This window comes from Geotrypetes seraphini, chromosome 9 (assembly GCF_902459505.1).
Source record: "Geotrypetes seraphini chromosome 9, aGeoSer1.1, whole genome shotgun sequence".
Taxonomy (NCBI): domain Eukaryota; kingdom Metazoa; phylum Chordata; class Amphibia; order Gymnophiona; family Dermophiidae; genus Geotrypetes; species Geotrypetes seraphini.
In genome coordinates, this window is record NC_047092.1 from 122,859,663 (window position 1) to 122,883,930 (window position 24,268).

Genomic DNA, 24,268 nt, shown 5'->3' on the forward strand with positions numbered 1-24,268 from the left:
TTCAATCCCTTGTACTAGGACTTGTAGATTACTGCAATTTCCTCTTACCTACCATGCCCCACAAACATGATCAAACAACTACAGACCGTTCAGAACACAGGTCTCAGACTAATCTATTCTCTCAGAAAATTTGACCACATCACCAATGCCTACCTAGACTCGCATTGGCTACCGATCCGAGCTAGAATTCAATTCAAACTATACATTCTACTCTTCAAAGTAATTCACGGTACTGCACCTTCCTATCTAAACAATCACCTAAAGAAGAACTCAGACCCCATTCTCCTACCCACCACTCAAAGGCACTCATCGCAAAAAGCTATATGATAACCTCCTAGCAACACAAGCAGCAAAACTTGAACCCTCCATCTCCAAACTGTTGACCACAACATCTGACCTCAAAGCTTTCCGAAAAGAAATCAAAACACTTCTATTCAAAAAGTATATTCAATCAACTTAATCTGCCCCTCTTCCTATCCCCGCTATATTTTTACATTACATTACATTACATTAGGGACTTCTATTCCGCCTATACCTTGCAGTTCAAGGCGGATTACAAAAGAGCTAACTGGACATTTCCAGTGAAGTTAAAACAGTTTTGGGGTTGTTTTTTTTTTGTTACAAGGGAGGAGAGGTACCTGGATTAATTCTGGAAGAACTTGCAAATTGGATATTAAATTAACTGTACGTTACTGTGCAATATAACAAATAGATTACAGTTAGAGTACAAATAAGATTAAGTTACATTTCAGGGATCTGAATACTTGGTTGGTGTTTTGAGGAGGAAGAGATTATTTAAGTGGAGGTTTTGGAGGAGAATTTATCTAGGAGGAGGGGGAAGGGTTGGGTTAAGATATCTGGATAAATTTTTTGAAAAGTAGGGTTTTGATTTCTTTTTGAAAAGTTTTGAAGTCGCCCATTGCCGTCAACAGGTTGGAGATGGAGTGGTTAAGTTTTGCTGCTTGCGTCGCCAGAAGGTTATCAAACATCTTTTTGCGCTGAGTGCCCTTGAGTGGAGGAAAGGCAAAAGGGTTCGGAGTTCTTCTTTGTCTTGAGGTGAGGATCTAGTTTAGGCAGTTGTTTAGATAGGGGGAGCGGAGCCGTTTAATGCTTTGGATAATAGACAGTAGAATTTGAATTGAATTCGTGCTTGCATAGGTAGCCAGTGAGAGTCTAAGAAGGCAGTTGTAATATGATCATATTTTCTCAGGGAGTAGATCAGTCTGAGGGCAGTGTTTTGTATAGTCTGAAGTTGTTTTATCATGTTGGCAGGACAAGGTAGATAGAGGGAGTTGCAATAGTCCAGTAGACCTAAGACTAGGGATTGGACAATTAGCCTGAATTGTGCTGGGTCGAAGAATTTTCTTATTTTATGTAGATTTCTCATAATTAAAAAAGCTTTCTGGGATGTTTTATTGATTTGGGACTGCATTGTGCAGCATCTGTCTATCGTTACTCCTAGGAGTTTGAGTTTGGGCTGTATTGGGTATTTGGTGTTTTTAATTTTCAGTTCTGTAATGGTGGGAGTTTTGGCCTTTTCGAGCAGAAGTAATTTTGTTTTATCTGAGTTTAGTTTCAGTTTGTGGTCTACCATCCATTTTTCCACTGCATCTAGGATTATTTCCAGTTTTGCTGTAGTGGTGGGCTCTGATGGGTCGAAGGGGAGGAGTATGGTGATGTCGTCTGCGTAGCTGAAGGATGTAACATTTAAGTTATCTAAAGTGGCTCCAAGAAAGGAAATAAAGAGGTTGAAGAGCGTAGGTGATAGAGGTGATCCTTGTGGAACTCCGCATGGGTTGGACCATGGTTCTGATTTGATATTATTGGACTTTACCCTGTAGGTTCTTGATTTGAGGAATCATTGGAACCAATTGTAGACCTTATTGTAGACCTATTTTTCCCATGTATAGCCCACATCTTTAACGTCCCAAAAAGTACCGGAAACACAAGTAATCAACCAGAATCCTAAAATCTCCTACCTGAAACCAGCTATCTACCAATGTAAGGAAGCCGGATATTTTTCTATGTAACGTAACCTGAAATATTTTCCAATGTAATGTTATCCGAATTCTCAATTTGTAACCTGTACCAGCAATTTTCCAATGTAACATAACCTGAAATATTTTCCAATGTAATGTTATCCGAATCCTCAATTTGTAACCTGTACCAGCAATTTTCCAATGTAACGTAACCTGAAATATTTTCCAATGTAACGTTATCCGAATCCTCAATTTGTAACCTGTACCAGCAATTTTCCAATGTAACGTAACCTGAAATATTTTCCAATGTAATGTAATCTGAACCCTCAATTTGTAACCTATACCAGCAATTTTCCAATGCAATGCAACCTCCTGGAAATGTCCAGCTCTCTTCCAATGAAATCCGCTTTAAACCGCAAGGTACAAGCGAAATAGAAATCACTAATGTAATGTAATGTAAAACAGAAAATAAAATTATTTTATCCCAGGACAAGCAGGCATGATATTCTCACATGTGGGTGACGTCATCTACGGAGCCCCGGCGCGGACAGCTTTTCAAGCAAACTTGATTGAAGTTTCAAGTTTGCACACTGCACCACGCATGTGCATGCCTTCTCGCCCACTAGAGGGCGCATCCCACCTCGTGGTCCTCAGTTCAAATTTTTCCGCGGAGCAAGAAAGCCCTGTGGATCTGAGCTCCAGTGTTTTTGCCTTCTAGCTGCCGCATTTTAGTTTGCTTTCCCTTCGAATTAGTTCGCGGTGCTGTTTTTCTTTTCGGTTCCTTTCAAAAAAAAAAAAAAAAAAAAAAAGTCTTTCGTTTTTCCTCGGACTCCGGGGGCTCCCGGAATCCGTGGCCGCGGGACGTCGGTACGTTCCCGGCCTTCTTCTTTTTCTTCGTGGATGTCCCGTCCTGTTACGGGATTCAAAAAGTGCAGCCGGTGTGAAAGGTTGCTTTCCATCACCGACCCTCACCGGTGGTGCATTGTCTGTCTTGGGCCCGAACATCCGACAGACTCGTGTGATCGCTGTGCTACCTTCCAAAACAGGGCCCTCCGTCGCCGTAAGGCAAGAATGGCCGAATTGTTCGCCGTCGACGCACCTAAGGCCTCGACGTCGGCCTCGGCTTCGGCCCCGGCCTTGACCTCGGCCTTGGCGTCCTCGGGGGCCTCGGCCTCGCCTCGGCCCTCTTCCTCGAAGGCGTCGTCAGTGAAGCAAGCTTCGGGTAAGTCCTCTGTTCCATCCCCTTCAGCAAAGAAGCCATCCTCGAGTCAGGCCAAGGCGGGTGGGTCGACCCCGGCCCCGCATCGGACCTCGACTCCGCACACCCCGAGGGAATACTCGAGACCGAGGTCGCCCTCCAGGGAGTGTGCCCCGGACTCGGAACTCCCCACCTTCGTGGGGATTCCGGCCTTCCAGGATCTCCTCCGAGCTCTGATCTCATCGGAGCTGTCGGGAGCCCTGGAAGTGTTGCAGCGTGCTGCGGTTCCGGCGGCCTCGACCTCGGCCGGGGCGCCTTCGGTCTCGGAGGCCCCGGCCTCGGCTCCCTCGGGAGCCCCGACCTCGGCGACCTCGGTCTCGGGTACGGTGGCCCCGTTCACCTCGGTCTCGGCCCCGCCCCGGACCTCGACCTCGGGGGAACCCCCTGAGCGGAGTGTAAGGCCCAAGGAAAAGTTGCGCAGAGTGCGCCGTCTTTCCTCCTCTTCCTCCGGGTCTTCCAGACACGCCTCGCCCTCGACGCGACCTCGGACGGGACGTCGATCGAGGAAGTCTAAGCGACCCCGAGGCTCGCCTCGGCGCGACCGCTCCTCGTCGTTCGGGGGCGAGGCGCTGCAGGTGTCGGAGTTGCGCCTCGACAACCCGAGGCTCCTCCGCTCACCTCATGGGAAGTCTTCCCGGGCCGCCTCGCCGAGGAAACGGGAGAGTGTCCCACGAACCCCTGGGTCCTCACCCAAGGGCTCTGCGAGGAGGATAACTTCCCCTTCCCCCTCGAGGGCCCTCGAGAGGGGATCCTGGGATTCGGGATCGGTTAGGGATCCTCATTATTCCCATGAGGCCTCCCCCCTCTCCTCGGTGGGGCGGTCGAGAACCCCGTCTCCCCAGGCTAGGCCGTCCTCATTTTCATCCTTCGTTCAGGACATGGCCCAAGCCCTGGGGATTGACCTGATGGTAGGCTCTCGGTATTCCAAAGAATTTTTGGAGGAACAGGACCTCCCCACTCTTCCTAGGGAGGTGCCTAGACTCCCTCTCAACAGTGTCCTTCTGCAAACCTGGCTGAAGAACTTGTCAAACCCTCTTACAGTCACGTCTGTGCCTTCAAAAATGGAATCGAAGTATAGGACGATTCCCCCTAAAGGGTTCGATAAGGCGCAGCTCTCACACCAGTCTCTTCTGGTGGAGTCTGCTCTTAAAAAATCACAGCCCTCACGGGTTTCTGCGGCGGTTCCACCAGGCAGGGAGGGGCGGACCCTGGACAAGTTTGGCCGTCGCCTCTATTCAAATTCCCTGATGGCCACCAGGGTTCTAAATTACGCCTTCACCTTCTCCTCCTATTTGCGTGGTATGGTGAAGGACCTTCCTCAATATCGGAACTCGTTACCGGACTCCCAAAGAGCAGGATTCGATAAGTTTATGTCCAACCTGTCTCAATTGCGGTTGTACCTATTCCACGCAGTGTACGACGCCTTTGAGCTGGTTTCGAGGGTGTCGGCCCTCGCGGTGGCCATGCGCCGCTTGGCCTGGCTTCGCACCCTCGACATGGACCCAAACCTGCAGGAACGCCTGGCAGACTTGCCTTGTGTGGGGTCCGAGTTATTCGACGAGTCATTGGATGCGGCGACCAAACGCTTGTCGGAACAGGAGCGCTCTCTAGCATCCCTGGTCCGCCCCAAACCTAGGCCCCCGCCGCAGAAACCCTTTCGGCCTCCGCCGCGCCGATACCCTCAGAAGTCGACCCCGGCTTTCTCGAGACCGCCTCCGAGACGTCCGTCTCAGCGAGGCAGAGGGGGACAAACCCAAGCCCAGGCGCAGGGCCCTCCTAAGCCCGCGCCTTCCTTTTGACGGGCTGAGCGGACGGGGCGGGTTCCCCTCCGCACTTTCACAGGAATCCCTTCCTATCGGGGGCCGTCTCCGGTCCTTCCGGGAGGCATGGACCGGGATTACCTCAGACGCTTGGGTGCTCCGGATCGTCTCCGAGGGCTACTCGCTCAACTTTGTGTCCTCGCCGCCGGACAGTCCCCCAAGTTTAGTCCCCTGCAACCGTTCGCAGCTACCGACCCTTATAACCGAAGCCAAAGCCCTCTTGAAGCTTCGGGCGGTCGAGCCGGTCCCCAAGGACCAGTGGGGTACGGGGTTTTACTCCCGCTACTTTTTGGTCCCAAAAAAGACCGGGGACCTGCGCCCCATACTGGACCTCAGGAAGCTCAACAAATTCCTGGCCCGGGAGAAGTTTCGAATGCTATCTCTCCCGGTTTTGTACCCCCTCTTGGAGGAAGGGGACTGGATGTGCTCCCTCGACCTGAAGGAAGCATACACCCATGTTCCGGTGCACCCCGCCTGTCGAAGATTCTTACGATTCCAGGTGGGGGACCTCCACCTCCAGTACAGGGTACTGCCCTTCGGCCTGGCCGCGTCCCCACGAGTATTCACGAAGTGCATGGTGGTGGTTGCGGCAGCCCTCAGGTCACGTGGACTCCATGTGTTCCCTTACCTGGACGATTGGCTCATCAAAGCCCCGACCAGGGAGGGGGTTATCTCAGCGACCCGACAGTCTATTGCCTTCCTGCAAACTCTCGGGTTCGAGATAAACTTTCCAAAGTCTCAGTTGAGGCCGTCGCAGTCTCTTCAATTCATAGGTGCGGTGCTGGACACGGTGCGCCTACGCTCCTACCTGCCGACCCAGCGGTTGGAAGCCTTGGTACGGATGAGCCGCCAGGTCTCTCAACTATCGAGGGTGTCGGCCAAGCGCATGATGATGCTGCTGGGCCATATGGCCTCGACGGTACATGTCACGCCGTTTGCGAGGCTACATCTGAGGATCCCTCAGTGGACCCTCGCGTCCCAGTGGCGTCAGGAGTGCGACCCGGTGTCTCGCCTCATTTCGGTAACTCCGCCCTTGCGGAAATCGCTGCGTTGGTGGACAGACTCTTCAAATCTGTCCATGGGACTATTGTTCCGCACTCCGCCTTTTCGCAAGGTCCTGACCACGGACTCCTCGGAGTACGCGTGGGGAGCCCATCTCGACGGTCTTCGCACGCAGGGCCTGTGGTCGACAGAAGACCGTCAGTATCATATCAACGTGCTAGAGCTGCGAGCCATCTTCCTAGCACTTCGAGCCTTCGTTCACATATTGCAGGACCAGGTGGTCCTCGTCCGCACGGACAATCAGGTGGCAATGTATTATGTGAACAAGCAGGGAGGAACGGGGTCATGGCCCCTCTGCTCCGAAGCTCTTCGCCTCTGGGAGTGGGCGGCCTCCCGGAACATCTTCCTCCGGGCGGTCTACATCCAAGGAGAACGGAATTGCCTGGCGGACAAATTGAGTCGACTTCTGCAACCGCACGAGTGGACTCTACACTCAGCAGTTCTACGCGAGGTTTTCGCTCGCTGGGGAACGCCACAGGTGGATCTGTTTGCCTCTCCGGAGACACACAAACTACCACTATATTGTTCTCGGATGTACTCGCAGGACCGTCTGGAAGCGGATGCCTTCCTACTCGACTGGGAAGGGAGGTTCCTGTATGCATTCCCTCCGTTCCCTCTGATCATGCGAACGTTGGTACACCTAAAATCGTCCACGGCCACGATGATTCTCATAGCACCTCGGTGGCCGCGTCAGCACTGGTTCTCCCTGCTGCTCCAGCTCAGTGCCAGGGAGCCTCTTCCCCTGCCTGTCTCTCCTTCTCTGCTGTCTCAGAGTCAAGGATCCATGTTACATCCCAATCTGCAGTCATTGCACCTGACAGCCTGGTTTCTTGTTCCCTGACTCCTCCGGACCTGTCTCAATCGGTGAAGGAGGTGTTGGAAGCCTCCCGCAAGATCTCGACGAGGCTTTGCTATGCGCAGAAATGGACCAGGTTTTCCACCTGGTGCTCGTCTTTTCACCTGGATCCGGTATCAGTCCCGGTATCCTCGGTTTTAGAATATTTATTTCATTTGTCGCGCTCCGGCTTGAAAACCACTTCGGTGCGGGTTCATCTCAGTGCGATTTCCGCTTTCCACCAACCTCTGGAGGGACGCCCTCTGTCACTCCATCCCTTGGTGACACGCTTCATGAAAGGGTTACTCAGGGTTTGTCCCCCTCTTAAGCCTCCGTCTGTCGTGTGGAATTTGAATGTGGTTCTGGCTCAACTGATGAAACCCCCGTTTGAGCCACTCAACAAGTCCCTCTTGAAATTTCTGACTTGGAAGGCGGTGTTTCTAATTGCCCTCACCTCCGCCAGGCGGATTGGGGAGTTGCAAGCCTTGGTTGCGGACCCTCCTTTCACTGTCTTTCATCACGACAAGGTGGTTCTCCGCACCCATCCTAAGTTTTTACCTAAAGTTGTTTCTGACTTCCACCTCAATCAGTTCATTGTCCTTCCTGTGTTCTTCCCGAAGCCCCACTCCCATCCTGGCGAGACGGCGCTTCACACGCTTGACTGTAAGAGGGCGTTGGCATATTATCTTCAATGCACCAGGTCTCATCGGAAGGTTCCTCAATTGTTTTTGTCCTTCGATCCCAATCGATTAGGGCATCCAGTTTCCAAGCGCACTCTGTCTAACTGGTTGGCCGCTTGCATTTCCTTTTGCTACGCTCAGGCTGGCCTTCCTCCCCCGGGTCGAGTCACGGGGCACAAGGTCCGAGCGATGGCAGCTTCGATAGCTTTCCTCCGATCCACTCCGATGGAGGACATATGTAAGGCTGCCACTTGGTCTTCGGTTCATACATTCACCTCTCATTACTGTCTGGACACTTTATCCAGGAGTGACGGCCGGTTTGGCCAGTCAGTTTTGCAAAATCTGTTTTCCTAAATTGCCATCCTCCCACCTGCCCTTTTTTGGTTAGCTTGGAGGTCACCCACATGTGAGAATATCATGCCTGCTTTTCCTGGGATAAAGCACAGTTACTTACCGTAACAGGTGTTATCCAGGGACAGCAGGCATATATTCTCACAACCCGCCCGCCTCCCCGGGGATGGCTTCCTTGCTAGTTATGGAACTGAGGACCACGAGGTGGGATGCGCCCTCTAGTGGGCGAGAAGGCATGCACATGCGTGGTGCAGTGTGCAAACTTGAAACTTCAATCAAGTTTGCTTGAAAAGCTGTCCGCGCCGGGGCTCCGTAGATGACGTCACCCACATGTGAGAATATATGCCTGCTGTCCCTGGATAACACCTGTTACGGTAAGTAACTGTGCTTTTCCTACCTTTTGTTGTCTGGTCATTCAAATCATAAGAACATAAGAAACGCCCTCACCGGATCAGACCGAGGTCCATCTAGTCCGGTGATCCGCACACGCGATGGCCCATTTAGATACTCCTTTTTGGAGACCCGAATTTCCCGTATCCCTCAGTATGATTTGCAAGAAGGTATGCATCCAACTTGCGCTTGAAACCCAGAACAGTAGTCTCCGCCACAACCTCCTCCGGAAGAGCATTCCAAGCGCCCACCACTCGCTGTGCGAAACAGAACTTCCCGACACTTGTCCTGAACCTGCTGCCACTCAGTTTCAGGCTATGACCTCTTGTCCGTTTCACATCCAAAAATGTTAGTAATGCTGCTTCCTGGTCTATTTTATCAAATCCTTTTAATATTTTAAAAGTCTCAATCAAATCCCCTCTCAGTCTTCTCTTCTCGAGGGTGAACAGCCCCAGCTTTCGGAGGCGTTCTTTTTAGCACAAATTTTCCATACCTTTGACTAGTTTCGTGGCTCGCCTCTGCACCCTCTCCAGCAGAGTTATATCCTTCTTAAGGTACAGACCAGTGTTGTACACAGTATTCCAAATGCGGTCTGACCATTGCTCTGTAAAGTGGCATTATGACCTCTCCCGATCTACTCGTGATCCCCTTCTTAATCATGCCTAACATCCTGTTTGCTTTTTTCGCCGCCGCTGCGCATTGAGCCGAAGGCTTTAGGGTTCTGTCAATCAGTACCCCCAAATCCCTTTCCTGTTCGCATTTAGCTAATGTCACTCCCAACATCCTATACTCATGTTCTTTATTTTTCCTCCTAGATGCATCACCTTGCATTTGTCTATGTTAAAATTCATCTGCCACTTTGTCGCCCACATTTCCAGCTGATTCAAATCCTTCTGAAGATCCTCGCAGTCACTTAGAGAGCCAACCGCCCAACATATTTTTGTATCATCTGCAAACTTTATTATATCGCATGTTATTTCCTCTTCTAGGTCATTTATGAAAATGTTGAACAAGATAGGCCCGAGAACCGAGCCCTGCGGTACGCCGCTAGTTACTCTCTCCCATTCCGAGAATTTCCCATTTATGTTAACCCTCTGCATTCTGTTCTCTAGCCATTTACCGATCCATCTGTGGACTTCACCTCCTATTCCATGGTTTAATAGTTTTCTCATAAGCTTTGCATGAGGGACCTTGTCAAATGCTTTCTGGAAGTCCAAGTAAATTATGTTGGTCCCAGGCTCTGGTTGTCTTCTGATAACTCGCTTGCCAGGGTCTCCTTCCCATTTGCCGTTTTCTTCTTTCTCCTTGCTAACCATCCATCTCTGTCCTCCTCTTCCATTTCCCTTCCCTCCCCCCGAGGTCTGGCATCTTTCCTTTTTTTGTCTCCATCCCTGCAGCTGCAGCGATGGACCCTACCATCCCCAGATCCACCATATCTCCTTTTCTGAACTACCCTTTCATCCAGCATCTTTCCCTCGTTCCTCACCACCCCAGGGTCCACCATCTCTCCTTTTCTCAACTACCCTCTGCCGCGGTCCCGCCCCTCCTCTGATGTACGTGATCGCGGTAGAGGGAACGTGCTGTGTAGGTCAATGGCAGCCTGCTAGGTTCGCTACAGCCTTCTGGCCATCCTCTGCAGGCTGCTTTGAAGATGGGACTGGGAAGCTGGGTTGGAGAGAGAGGGAAGGAACAGTTTGACATCCCTGATGTAGTATGAAAAAGTTTGTTTATAAAAGTGGCTTCAGAGGGATGCGTTTCAGGCTGGATTTGAATCTGGCTAGAGGATGCAAGGCATATATGCTCAGAAGGCTATTCCAGCTATTTGGTACAATAAGTTTGAAGGTGTGGTGGAAGAAAGTAATGTGAATGACAGATTTTTTTTTTCATTTTTTTCAGATTTACATTAATTCAAAAATAAAGGATAAACGGAGGAAATGGCAGCCGAAACTCAAACTCTTAACTTTGGGCCTGAATGGTGAGTTCTGTAGAAAAATAACATTTTAGTTTCTTTATCCTCTCTGCCACCAGTTCTGCTATTTGATTATCTGTATTGTGCCAAGGGATGAAAGGCATGGGGTGTCTGATGCTGACCTCTAAAATTCTATTCTTAGGTTGACATTTGTCACTCAGATTGTGAAGGACTGCTCTCCCTAGCTTTCAAGCAATAATTGAGAAATCTAGACATCTTGCCCTCTTACATCAGAAGTCTGTGAAGGACTGCTCTCCCTAGCTTTCAAGCAATAATCGAGAAGTCTAGACTTCTTGCCCTCTTACGTCAGAAGTCTGTTTAGTATGTGGGGTCTGCTAAAGCTGTTTTTATATGTTGTATACTTATGGGATCTTTGAACTGCTTTTGTTTCACCCTTTCTTTTGGAATTCTATCAGACTGAAACACCTTCTTTCCTTTTCTGACTCATGACGTGTTTCATTTATTCTATGTTATACTCTCTTCTTTGTTACACTAAACTGTGAAAGGATATTGGTTAGTTTAATAACATGGATTCAACTGTGTGGACTTAAATCTATTAATTGATAAACAGAGATATAAAATTCTTGGGTGTGTAGTCCAGTGGTTCTCCAAGGACAAACGGCTCAATGTATTTCTCACATGTGAGTGACGTCAGAGCCTGGTTTGGATGCTGCCTAGTGTGCATAGCTATAAGAAAGTTCTGGTAGCATCCCACTGCTCATGCCTTCCCGCCTGATGCATGAGTACCTAAGTCTTTTGTTTACCATGAAGCTGAGAAGATGCATTTTTTCTGTCCCCCTTCAGCACATAGTTCTTCCCCTTTCAAGTGCCTTCCTGTGCAAGTTTAGAGCTTATTTGCCTTGTTTTATTCTCCTAATTATTTTCTTAGTTTTTCAGCCATCCAAGTTGCTGGTGTGCTGGTTTCAGTTTCGGTCTTGTGCTCTTTTTCTAACCTTCAAAATTCAATAATTTAATTTTGCTTCTATTCTTTTCTTGATGACTAAGAAGGCCCCTACTGTCTTTAAAAGGTGTACCCAATGTTGTTGGGTGATTTTTGCCATGGACCTGCACAATTGGTGCACCAGGTGTGGTGTTTCCAGCTTGACCACCAGCCTGATTGTTTTTTTACAAGTGCAACTGTGGGTAAGTCAGATCCAATAGGAGAAACATTTGACTCCTTGAAGGCCAATCTATTAATGTTGGCAACAGAATTATAACCTTGAAGGTTGCCCAGACTACTTTTCCACTGGGAGTGCACCAGCATTGGAGGTCTCCATCTTTCTTGATATTGGATGCATGTAGCAGACCCCAGGATCGATCAGCATCTGCCCTGACACCAAGAATGAGTTTGGGTTCAACATCGTCCTCTTCGTCACTGAGGGATTCTGATGCAGTGCATCAAGGGAAACTTAAGAAGCATTAGTATTGTTCCTCATTGAAGCATGGTGCTGGGAGCCCTTGGTCATTGGAGTCTCCAAGAAGCATCATCATTGGGAGGCTCACTATCCTTCAGTAGAGGTGCTGATAAGCCAGACTTATGGGCAGTCAGACTTCCACTTCCCTTACTAGACTGACTCCTCTGACCCAGCTCCCCAGCCTTAGCCAATTGTCTTTTTAATGAAATGGCAATTCTGCATGAGGTAAAACTCTTTATAGTTTATAAATCTTTCCTTATGGCTAAGTCTTAATAATAATATTATAATTTATGGCTAATGAGACATATGATCAAGAAACTTTTATTTTACTTTTGTGATTATGATAAACATACCGAGGGCCTCAAAATAGTACCTGGCAGGCCGCATGTGGCTCCCGGGTCATGAGTTTGAGACCACTGCTCTATCTTATGGCTCTGGACTTCCATCAGCTGTTTTCTCAGCTGAAAGTGGATTCCACAGTCATGCAAGTGACCAAGCGCACTAGTGAAGGAGGAGTGATCCTGAAGGACACACAGGACTGTAAGATGGATGTGGTCCTTAAAAGACAGTTTGAAGTTCTGGCTTTGGCTATCAAAGCTGCAGCAACTGCCTCCTTTGTGGCACAGGCCTGTAATATCAGATTGCAGTCTAGTCACTCGAAGCTGGGAGACACCTGTCCCCACATGCTTATGGAGGGAGTGGTTTATGTGGCTGATGCTCTTTATGATATTATCAGAGTCATGAGCGAGGTTTCGGATTACTCTGTTTCTGCCTACTGAATGCTCTGGATCAGACAGTGGGCGAGCGACTCTGCTTCCAAGGCCACTCTCAGCAGATTACACTTTAAGGGGCAGATGCATTTTGGCAAAGGTTTAGATGTCATTATGGCCAGCATGGTGGATTGCTATCCTAAATCCCTCCTGGACAGCAGAGGTCGTTGTCCCGCTGGGGGTGGCAGAGGCAATTTTTCATACTTCTAGGAGATCCCACCAGTTTTCCTCTGGTTACTCTTCCCAGAGGCCCTTCCAGGAGTCCAGGCAGAGATTTGGCAGTTACAGTCACTAGCATTCCTTGGGTTCATGTGGCGGTTCAGCCAACAAGAAGCCACAATGTCTCCAAGTTGATGGTTGCCCCCCCCCCCAATCTCATATTGATGGGCAGTTTTCTGCTTTCTGGAAGGCATGGGAAGAGATTTTGTCAGACCACTGGGTTCTGGACATTATTCGTGAGGGGCACAAGATCGAGTTTCTGAGCCCCCTCCAGATCTGTTTCTTGATTCCCCACTTGGATGTCCAGAAAAGGAGTCCAAGTGACCATGCAACGTCTCTTGGACATTCATGCCATAGAACCAGTTCTTGAAGAAGAATCAGGCTCAGGTTCCATATACTTCATAATCAGGCTCCATATACTTCATAGTAACCAAGAACAACACAGAAAATTGGAGACCTATCCTGGACTTAGTCAGTAAAAGAGGCACTAAAAGTGCCTCGCTTTCTCATGGAAACAGTCTGTTCAGTCATAGCGGCTGTGACTCTGGGGGAATTCCTAGACTCTCTGGATTTGATGGAGGCATATCTTCACATTCCCATCTTTCCAGATAACGGAAAATCTCACATTTCATGTCTTCCACCGACACTCTTTCGGTTTAACCACAGTTCCACGCACCTTTACCAAGGTGATGGTGGTTGTAGCGACTCACCTATGTAGGATGGGCATCCAGGTACATCCTTACCTGGCTAATCAGAGCTCCCTTACATTGGGAAGGCGAGCACACTGTACAGTAGGTAGTGGATCTCCTCCAGAGGCTTGGCTAGATAGTCAACTTTCAAAAAAGACAGCTACATCCGACTCAATGCTTGGAATATCTGGGAGTCTACTTCAACACAGCACAGGGCCGTGTCTGTCTTCTCGAGCCACGCAAGCAGATCAGGAAGCAGATCTTAGAGATCCTGGCCTTACCCAGCCTCAAGGCGTGGCATTACCTTCAGGTGCTGGGCTAGATGGCGGCCTCCCTGGAAGCTGTCCCCTGGTCGAGAGTGCATAAGAGGCCACTCCAGAATTCTCTTCTCTCCAGGTGGTCACTGCAATGGCACACTCTGCAAACGCCACGGCCATTTTGAAGATTGCTATTGTCGCTGGCTAACGCTGTAAAAAGTTTTGAAGAGAGCAATGCTGAGCTAAATTTATTAGATTTGTCTCCCCTGAAGTAGCCCTGTTAGGGCGAAACAGAAGTGCTTTCTGTTCTGTCGGGAACATTGGGGAACAAATTCCAGCAGTTTAAGTTATTGGATGAAAAGAACATCTGCGCTAAGAGAAGTGCTCCCTGAGATAAATTTTGCTAAATCCTTCACTTGTTTTATACATTTTTGATTTTGAACTAATGTTCTGCCTCCAACTGTAGGCATTACAACTTGTTTTACACAGAATTAACTATTCACACGTATTTGATAAATTTGACAGAAGAAGAAGAACTTTTGAGAAGCAATTTATGAAATGATAGACTGATTGCTATAATATATATGTATGGAGTTTTTTTCGGACCAGTGATGATACAAGTGGCTTAGGGTACTGTTGAGTCCTGGTCACTCGTGGATGAGGCCCATTTTTCCTCCGATTTTTTATATTTATTATTATTATTATTATTATTTTGATTTTCTGTCTGTTGATTGACGAGTGAGTGTGAGTGGGGTTTTCTGGTAAACTAACACACAGTACGTTTTCCCTAATCCTTTATGATTTCCATCTTAACCAGTCAGTTCCTGCCAACATTTTTCCCAAAACTTCCTTCTCATCCTGGCAATATTGCACTCTATACCTTGGACTGCAAACAAACCTTAGCCTTCTATATGGAGAGGACTAAAACCTATGGATAGCCTTCCTAGTTTTTTTGTTTCTTTTGACCCAAACAAGATGGGAGTATATGTTGTTAAATGCACTCTTTTTAGTTGTCTCACAGATTACATCTCCTTCACTTATGCCCAGGCTGGGCTGACTCTTAAAAGAGTCATGTCACAGCTCATAATGTCAGAGCCCACTTGAGATAGCCTCCATTGAGGAGATTTGCAAAGATGCAATGTGGTCTTCAATCCACACATTCACATCTTACTACTGCCTTCAGTCCACACAGTCACATCTCACTACTTCCTTGAGCAAGAATCCAATTGTGGCAGCTGGTTCAATCAGATAGTCTTGCAGAATTTTTCTGGTGTCTAGAATCCAGCTCCACCCTCCTAGGCCCGATTTTGTTCTGCTCCAGGCCGCACCTTCACAACCAGTTTGTATGTCATTTCAGTTTGACTTCAAGGCCTAAACGTTTCAATCTCTGTTATTGTAGCATTGTTGTTTTTGATGAGCCAGTGGCTAGGGATTTCCAGATGTGAGAATACTAATGGCCTGCTTGTCCTTGGAGAAAGCAAAGTTACTTGCCTATAGAAAGTATTTTCTGAGGACAGCAGGCCAAGTAATTTCACATACCCTCCCTTCTCCCCTTAGAGTTGTCTTTTTCAGCTTCTTCATCCATCTAAGGTACCCGTGCTTGTGTGTTGGGCAGGATAGCACCTGTGCATGTGTGGTGTGACGCCGCCAGAACTTTCTTAAAGCTGTACATGCTAGGCAGCATCTGCAGCGGGCACCATCAGATGACATCACTCACATGTGAGAATACTGGGCCTGTCCTTGGATAACACCTACTACAGGTGAGTAACTTTGCTTTTTCAGCCCAGTCATTGTGGCACACCTAATTCACATAATTTTGCCCTTAACCGCCCAAAGGCTTTTCCCCCAGTTAGACTTAATATGTCCCACCCCAATCTCTGAAGACAGGAGCACATAATTCTCTGTGCTGTATATATGTATGGGCTGTGTTATAAATTAGAAGATGTAAACAGATGTGTTCTAATTTATAATATGCCCATACATATATACTATATGTATCTGTTCACATGTGTCTCTTTATTTTTAATTTACATAAATATTCAGGTCAACAAAAATATAAGGTGAAATAATTTTTTTAATGGACTACCACCCCATACATGTGTTTCTGTTTACCATTAATGTGTGGAAATAACATAGCAGTGTGTCTGCATGAAACTTGTCAAAGAGTGAGTCCATTTATCTCCTATTAAAGCTGTGGATGGCTTATTTTGTATTTTTAAATACTGTATATACTTGAATATAAGCCAACATTAATATAAACTGATAGCCCCCTAAAAGGAGGAAAAAAAGGTTGACTCAAATATAAACTGGGGGGGAGGGGGGAGTGTTTAATATTCAAGTACCCTGTCCTGCCAGGCTCTGCACCCAGCCCTTCTCCCTCCATGCCCTGTGCCCTGTGCTGTCTCCCTTCTGATGCCTTGCAGGCCTCTGCTGGGCCTGTTGTAAGACCTGGTAGGCCAGCAGTGAGCTGGGACAGGAGGGATCCCTCCCGCCTCCTGTCCTGGCTGACTGTGCCTTCCTTTACTTCTCTCTCGTCTCCTCACATACCTTTTACAATCCCAAGTTGTCCAATGGTGAACTGGAGCAGGAGTGGCCTTCCCGCGCTCCTGCCCATGGAGAGCCGCTAGTGATTAACTGCTGTGAATTCTTGCAGCAGCCAATCACTAGTGTCTCTCCATGGGGCAGGAGCACGGGAAAGTCGCTCCTGCTCTGGTTCACCACTGGACCATGGGGGATTGTAAAAGGTACGTGGAGAAGGTGGGAAGGGAGGTAAAGGAAGGCATAGTTGGCCAGGACAACAGGTGGGAGAAATCCTTCCTGTCCCTGCCCACCACTTGACCACCAGGGATTTTAAAGCTATGCAGGAGAGCTGGGAGGCTGGGTAAAAGATTTTTGAGTCGGCTGGGACAGGAGGCGGGAAGGATCCATCCTGTCCCAGTCCACCAGGTCTGATGGCAGGCCTGGCGGAGGCCTGCAACAGGTCCAGGAAGGTGTGTGTGTGTGTGTGTGTGTGTGGGGGGGGGGGGGGTCAGGTGGGTGCTGACCTGAATATAAGCCAAGATCCCCATTTTTGGGCCCAAAAATTTCAGCTTATATTCGAGTATATATAGTAAATGTTTTAAAATAAAGTGTTAATTTTTACTGTGATTGTGCGATTGCCATTATTTTTCTGTTCTTTTCTAACTTCTCTATTTTCAGGCTGCGAGCTTTATCTAGTGGTGGGAGTGTGATGTCACCACCTCCCTCACCAGCTTTGCCAAAGTATAAACTAGCCGATTATCGTTATGGGAGAGAAGAAATGTTAGCACTTTATCTAAAGGATAATAAGGTAAGCAGGAGATGCAGATGGTTTGGACTTGGTTCTGTCTAAGAATAATAAAGGTAAATTAGAGTTCAATGGCTATCTGTTTCCTCTGAATATATCATTCTTCACTTTGTGATTTATCTTTTTACTCCACTAGGAGGAGACAGAGTTTGACAAGCCACATCTTTGTGCTGTTGGCTTCTGTTTAAAGAAGTTGCTGCACATTTTCCTCAAATAAAAAGAATCTGTCCCTTCATGAAGGACCCAGTGTTACTGATGGATAGATCTTCTTTCTGCTTTATTGACTAAAATCAGTTAATCCAAAATGTTTTAAAACTGATGTGAGCGTCCTCTAGAACAATGTTTCTCAACTTGGTCCTGGAGTACCCCCTTGCCAGTCGGGTTTTCAGGATATCCACAATGAATATACATAAACTTGATTTGCATACACTGCCTCCATTCAGTGTCATAGCAAGGGTAAGAGGCAGCACTCAGGGTACTGGTGCCCCTCGTCTCCGTCCCTCGCTCCTTCCCCATCTCACCTGCCATGCGCGCGCTCCCCCTTCTCCCGTATCTCTAGTTGTTTACCGCTGTGACCAACAACTTCAATGTGCTCCTCAAGACCGTGTCCTCTCCCTCTTGACATCACTTCCTATGCTTGGCACCCAGAAGTGACGTTAGTAGGAGCTGACACGGTTGCGAGGAACATTTTGAAGTTGTTACAGTGGTGAACAACTAGCGGTACGGGGGAAGAAGGGGCCCGTGTGTGGTAGGGGGAGGTGTGAGAAGAGGGAGGGTCAGAGAGGAGGAGGGGTGCCGGCGTCCCCACCATGATGTGCCCGGATTGGACCACCCCCCTTTACTATGCCACTGCCTCTATTATATGCAAATTTATTTCATGCATATTCATTGTGGATATTCTGAAAACCTGACTGGCACAGGGGTACTCTAGGACTGAGTTAAGAAACACTGCTCTAGAACAGTGGTTCTCAACCTTTCTTCTGTTGTGACACATTAAGCACTACAATTTTCAGCAACACCGAGGGAAATATAACCCTATGGAGCTCATAATAAAAAAAAAAGTCTAAAAAGTGGCCTAAATGGGTACTTGGACGATCAAAAAGCCTGATCGTCCAAGTACCCATAATCAAAACTGGTTTTAGACGTATCTAAAACCAGCTTAGGCCTTTCCCCTGCCTCTAAATGCACAGAGAGAAAAGAGGCATTTTTAGAGGAGGGGAAAGGGCGGGAGGTGGGCTGACCTAGACCTAGGCATGCAGCAGGTATAACCAAAACTTTAGGCAGGTTGCCTAGTCGGCACTTATACGTTTTGACTTAGACCAAGTCAAAACAGGTATAAGTGCCGAAAAGGGGCCGCTGAGCTGATCGTGGCTGCTGCGATCAGCTCAGCGGCCCCAGCAACTTGCCTAAACCCTACAGCAATGATCGCGGCAGGAGAGAGGGCTCATCTCCCCTGCCACGATCCACCCTTCCCCCCCCCGACAATGATCAGGGCAGGAGGGAGCCCAAGCCCTCCTGCCCCGCGGCAGCCCTGAACCCCTGATGAAGATCGTGGCAGGAGGGAGACCAAGCCCTCCTGCCCCGGGCACCCCCGAACTCCCCAATAGGATCGGGACAGGAGGGAGCTTAAGCCCTCCTGCCCTGGGCACCCCCGAACTCCCCGACAGGATCGGGCAGGAGGGAGCCCAAGCCCTCCTGCCCTTGACGCAAGGGCCCCCCCTGAACCCCGATCGCCCCCCCTGCCGACCCGCGACCCCCCCCGAACCCATGACCCTCCCAACCCCCTCCCCGTACCTTCAATAATGTTGGTCGGACGGACGGGTGCCAAGCCCGTCCGTCCAGCCATCCGTTGAATGGCTGGCCTTAGGACCTGATTGGCCCAGGCGGCTCAAATCCTGCCCACAGGTGGGGTTTGAGACGCCTGGGCCAACCGGAATAGGCCCAGTAGGCTTAGGCCCCTCCTGTCGGCAGGGCCTTAGGCATATGGGCCCAACCCTGCTTGGACTCCCTCTTGCCCCGATCCTGTCAGGGAGTTCGGGGGTGCCCGGAGCAGGAGGGCTTGGGCTCCCTCCTGCCTCGATCTTCATCGGGGGTTCGGGGGTGCCCGGGGCAGGAGGGCTTGGGCTCCCTCTTGCCCCGATATCATCGGGGGGAGGGGGGTGTTGTTTCTGTAACCGGTGTTGGTTGCAGAATCCAGCTTTTAGGCGAAGGATTGGCTCCTCCTTCGCATAAAAGCCCTTGTTTTGGACGTTTGGGGCTTAGGCTTTTTTTTAGGTTGATTAAATGGTATAAGTTTAGATGTAGTGGTGGTCTGGGCATTTAAACAGCTGAATGTAGAGGCAGGCCATTATAAAAAAAAAACCTCGGACTTTTTTTTGATAATGGACATTTCCCCTGCTTCTACTTTCAACGTTTAAGGCCTTAGGCCAAAAGGGGACTTAGACATTTTTTTTTATTATGCCCCTCCACGCTTCTATTCTAGTGCATTAGGTGTGTTATTCTGGACAAGTGGGTAATTTCCCTGTAGCCAAGTTCCTTGCAAAACAGGTCCACTCTGGATTTTTTTGTGTCCCTACTACTTCACAGAGAGCTCTGCTGCCCCCTACAGTTTTTTTCCTTGTGCATGCACGGCTGAAGGAGCGTTTGTTTTGCTCTGCTCATTTATATATTTTAGTCTCTTTTTTGGATGTTTTCTTCAGTTTTCGGTGCTAAGAGCTTCCCTGCTCAAAGGCTAAGCTCTGCTTGTGTGGAGAAGAAGCAGACAGCGGTCTGCAGCTGACAGGCCAGTCCTTTGTGGTATCTGCAATCCAGCCTGCAGAAGCATTTTTGAAGCTGGGGGCCGTCCCTTTGTAGCTTGATCACCTACTGCTTGCAGGGGTTAGAACGCAGGCTGTTTGTCAAACGTAGGAGACTCGGTGCCGGTTGAGTTTAATCGTCCCCCCTTGGTTTTTGCATGCCCATGGGGGTGAAGACTTAATCAGACACCGGTCAGATTGGCAGCCCGAAGATTCAGCACTGGAAGGACGTTTCTCTGAGGCAATGATTTCTTCTCCCTGGTCCAGCTACCTTTGGAGCCGAGGCAGGCTGCAGCACATTGCCAGCACAAGTCACCTTCCAATGAGCTGACCCCAAAAATAGGGAAGGGAAGGGCGAGACAATTTTCCCCACCAATCTTAACCTTCCCACACTCCCTCCAAACCCCTAATGCTCCACTGCCCGCCGATTCTCCTCACAAAACTTTCTCCAATCGCATAGACTGTTCCCCAGCCAATATTAATTCACTATTTCCTACACCTATCCCTACCTCTTGCTTCCACTCCCCCTCCCCTTACTTAACTTGCCTAACAACCCATTACCCATTCTCCTACCTACCTGCTAATATTTAATTAACCCTTTCTTTCCCCCCCTGTCCAGTCTTCACTGGCTCATCCAGCATTATAAGCTTGCTGATTAATCTGCAAGTCACTTAACACTGGAATTCGCACATCGCTTAGATTGTCCAAATAAAAGACACCAACTCTCATATAGTGGCAAAAAAATGGGCTGCAGCATTATTGTCATTAACAACAAATCTGTTACAGCCTATGATAAGAATTGGGTGGTGGGGGGGGGAGGTGTTTGTCTGAAAATGTTAATTTTCTTGGTTTCTGCATATGCCCATGTATTTCCCCACCTCTAAAATCGCTGTTTTTTTATTTTTGCCTTTGTTTTTAAGCATTTTTTTGGCACCAAAACTCTGCCAGTGGCCATCTTGGATTTTTCCTGATCTTTTTTTCAAAGTTCTCAAGGAGCTTTAAAACATCTCATTTTGCCTCGAAACTGACAGGGATGGTGTCCTCAGGCTCCTTTGTCCTTAATTCAAACCAGGATTGCGCCAGTTGCACACTCAAGAAGCGACATTGTGCCATGTGTCACGCAGTATATGAAAGGGAGTGGAAGTGTCCTGCTTAGCCTCCCCTTTGTGCTCTAGGGCTGAGTTACAGGTTCTCATTGCTGCTGCATTCTGGTCCCAGGAACAGCAGTTGCCCTGCGCGGAGGAGTGCGGAAGCCGCAGAGCCCAGGAGACACAAGCTAGAGTTATCAACTGGAGACTTAGTGCTGCCTAGTATGGCTTTTTTTCCCCAGAATTTGTTAATTTCAGGTGGAAAGCCTTTCTGGAGAGCCATCCTTCCATAGAATAGTCTGGCACCACTTCAGACACTGCATGAGGGGACTGGGGCTCCCAGTGTGCATTTCCTAACTGTCTGCATCTAGCCAAGGTTTAGGGGACTTTTCAGATGAAGTTTGGATGGTAATGGATGTCTTCCTATACCATTGTGGTCTCAGGATGCACCCTCCTGTCAAGGGATACAGGGTCACAGCAGACACTTTGGAGCCTATGTTGACTCTTGATCCCAGGGATGATCCCGATTCTGCTCTTATTAAATCCTCAGCTCTCTTGGCCCTCATCTCTGATTCACTTTGGGAGTTAAACTTGACATCCCAGCAGGTCCCTTCTGATTCCTCCTCTCTCATGATAGAGAGAGAACTCAGTCTTCTAAGTTCCCCTGGCAACCTGACATTTACATTTTAGTTCTGGAGCATTATTATGCTCCAGAGGGGGGTTCCTTACAGTGGCAAGTACTATTGCTTGGCTGCATCCTCTAGCATTGGAGTATCACCAGTTGTGTGCGTAGCACAAGATATTAATTGCATCTCCCTTCTGTGCAAGGGTGGAGTGGCGTTACAGGATAGACAGGATCACTGAGTGGATGTGTTTCTCAAGAGGCTTTCTGGGCTTTGGCTTTGGGAGTCAAAGTAGCCACTGCGGCATCCCTTCTGACCTCTGCAATGCCATTCCAGGCTGTGGCCTCTTGAGCGCGACAGCAATCTAATCTAAATCTTAGACTTATATACAATACCGAATCATCTCCTAGAAATAGTAGTTCAACTATAATTAAATTGTAAAAAGATTAATTAGATTTGTTACCTAAAAGACATTTAAATCAGTTTTCAAAGCTTTATGGAAAATCTGAAGGGAAAAACAGGTTTTTATATAAGATAGTAATAAATAACTAAGAACATAAGAATTGCCACTGCTGAGTCAGACCAGTGGTCCATCATGCCCAGCAGTCCGCTCACGCGGCGGCCCTCTGGTCTAAGACCAGCACCCTAACTGAGACTAGCCCTACCAGTGCACGTTCTTGTTCAACAGAAACTTGTCTAACTTTGTCTTGAATCCTTGGAGGGTGTTTTCCCCTATAACAGCCTCTGGAAGAGTGTTCCAGCTTTCTACCACTCTCTGGGTGAAGAAGAACTTCCTTACGTTTGTATGGAATCTATCCCCTTTCAACTTTAGAGAGTGCCCTCTTGTTCTCCCTACCTTGGAGAGGGTGAACAACCTGTCCTTATCTACTAAGTCTATCTCCTTCAGTACCTTGAATGTTTCGATCATGTCCCCTTTCAATCTCCTCTGTTTTAGAGAGAAGAGGCCCAGTTTCTCTAATCTTTCGCTGTACGGCAGCTCCTCCAGCCCCTTAACCATCTTAGTCTCTCTTCTCTGGACCCTTTCGAGTAGTACCGTGTCCTTCTTCAGGTACGGCGACCAGTGCTGGATGCAGTACTCAGGTGAGGGCGTACCATGGCCCGGTACAGCGGCATGATAACCTTCTCTGATCTGTTCATGATCCCCTTCTTTATCATTCCTAGCATTCTGTTTGCCCTTTTTGCTGCCGCCGCACATTGTGTGGATGGCTTCATCGACTTGTCGATCAGAACTCCCAAGTCCCTTTCCTGGGAGGTCTCTCCAAGTACCGCCCCCGACATCCTGTATTCGTGCATGAGATTTTTGTTACCGACATGCATCACTTTACACTTATCCACGTTGAACCTCATCTGCCATGTCGATGTCCATTCCTCGAGCTTGATATGTCACGTTGCAGATCTTCGCAATCCCCCTGCGTCTTTACTACTCTGAATAACTTCGTATCATCCGCAAATTTAATCACTTCGCTCGTCCTACCTATGTCCAGATCATTTATAAAGATGTTAAAGAGCACGGGTCCAAGCACCGAGCCCTGCGGCACCCCACTGGTGACGCTCTTCCAGTCCGAGTATTGTCCATTTACCCCCACTCTCTGTTTCCTATGCTTCAGCCAGATTTTAATCCACGTGAGTATTTCACCCTCAATTCCATGGCTTGCAATTTTCCGAAGTAGTCGTTCATGCGGAACCTTGTCGAATGCCTTCTGAAAATCCAGATATACAATGTCAACTGTTTCGCCCTTGTCTGTCTGTCTGTTTACTCCCTCAAAGAAGTGCAGCAAGTTCGTCAAACATGATCTGCCTTTGCTAAAACTGTGCTGACTGGTCCTCATCAGCCCGTTTCCGTCAAGGTGATCAATGATGCTGTCCTTTATCAGTGATTCTACCATCTTTCCCAGTACAGAGGTCAGACTCACCGGTCTGTAGTTCCCCGGATCTCCCCTCGAACTATGGAAAGGAACGAGAAATTTTATTAGCAGATTTTATTTCATTCAAAAATGGAAAAGAAAGCTTATACATATGAAAGGTTCTTGAACCTGAAGATCTTAAGGTACTTAGAGAAAAAGAGATTAAAGGCACAATAAGCCCATGTAAGATTTTGAAAGCCATACCGACACATTTAAATTGAAATCTCAATCGGAATGGGAGCCAATGAAGTTTCCTCAAGAGAGCAATGAGCCTGTGCTTTAGCTTTTTCTGTCAGCAGTGAATTTTGTGGCTGGTGCTCCTTGCGACATCTTTAGGGTCTTGTGCAAGTTTACAGCTTGTTCAATCTCAGCCTGCAGAATGCTCTGCATCAGACAATGGGCTGGCGATTCCATGTCCAAAGCTTCCCTCAGCAGGCTCCCTTTCAAAAGGCAATTGTTTTTAGAAAGGGTCTGAGTGATCTTTAGGGATCGTCACTTGAAATCTTGATCTAATAGTGGACCCTTAACCTCTAGAGGTTCAGGGTGCTCTAATTCTCATGGCTCCAGGTGGCCTTGGCAGTATTCAGGAGCCACGTCCCAAAGTTGCAGACATAGGTTTGTTGGATCCAGACACAACCAGGCTTTTAGTTCCCATACCAGGCTTCTAGTTCCCATGCTGCATCTTCCTCTAAGAAGACACAATGATGCCAGGTCTGGAGCTGCCCCTCTCAAGGTAGGGGATTTGCTGCTGACCTGGGCCCAGATTTCTTCAGTCCACTGGATTCTAGACTTCATCCAGAACGGTTTAAATCTGGAAT

At 48.2% G+C, this 24,268-nt stretch overlaps 1 protein-coding gene across 4 annotated transcripts in view; it reads left to right on the forward strand.

Annotated features, from left to right (window-relative positions):
- The window catches only part of GIGYF2 (GRB10 interacting GYF protein 2), a 674,098-nt gene that overhangs the window by 68,196 nt on the left and 581,634 nt on the right, over nucleotides 1-24,268 (forward strand). For all 4 annotated transcript variants that reach the window (XM_033959534.1, XM_033959536.1, XM_033959537.1 and 1 more), the window contains 2 exons: nucleotides 10,272-10,350; nucleotides 16,893-17,022. In XM_033959534.1, coding sequence (XP_033815425.1) covers nucleotides 10,310-10,350; nucleotides 16,893-17,022 — 171 coding nt within the window. In that variant the 5' untranslated portion in view covers nucleotides 10,272-10,309. The remainder of the gene's footprint in view (nucleotides 1-10,271; nucleotides 10,351-16,892; nucleotides 17,023-24,268) is intronic.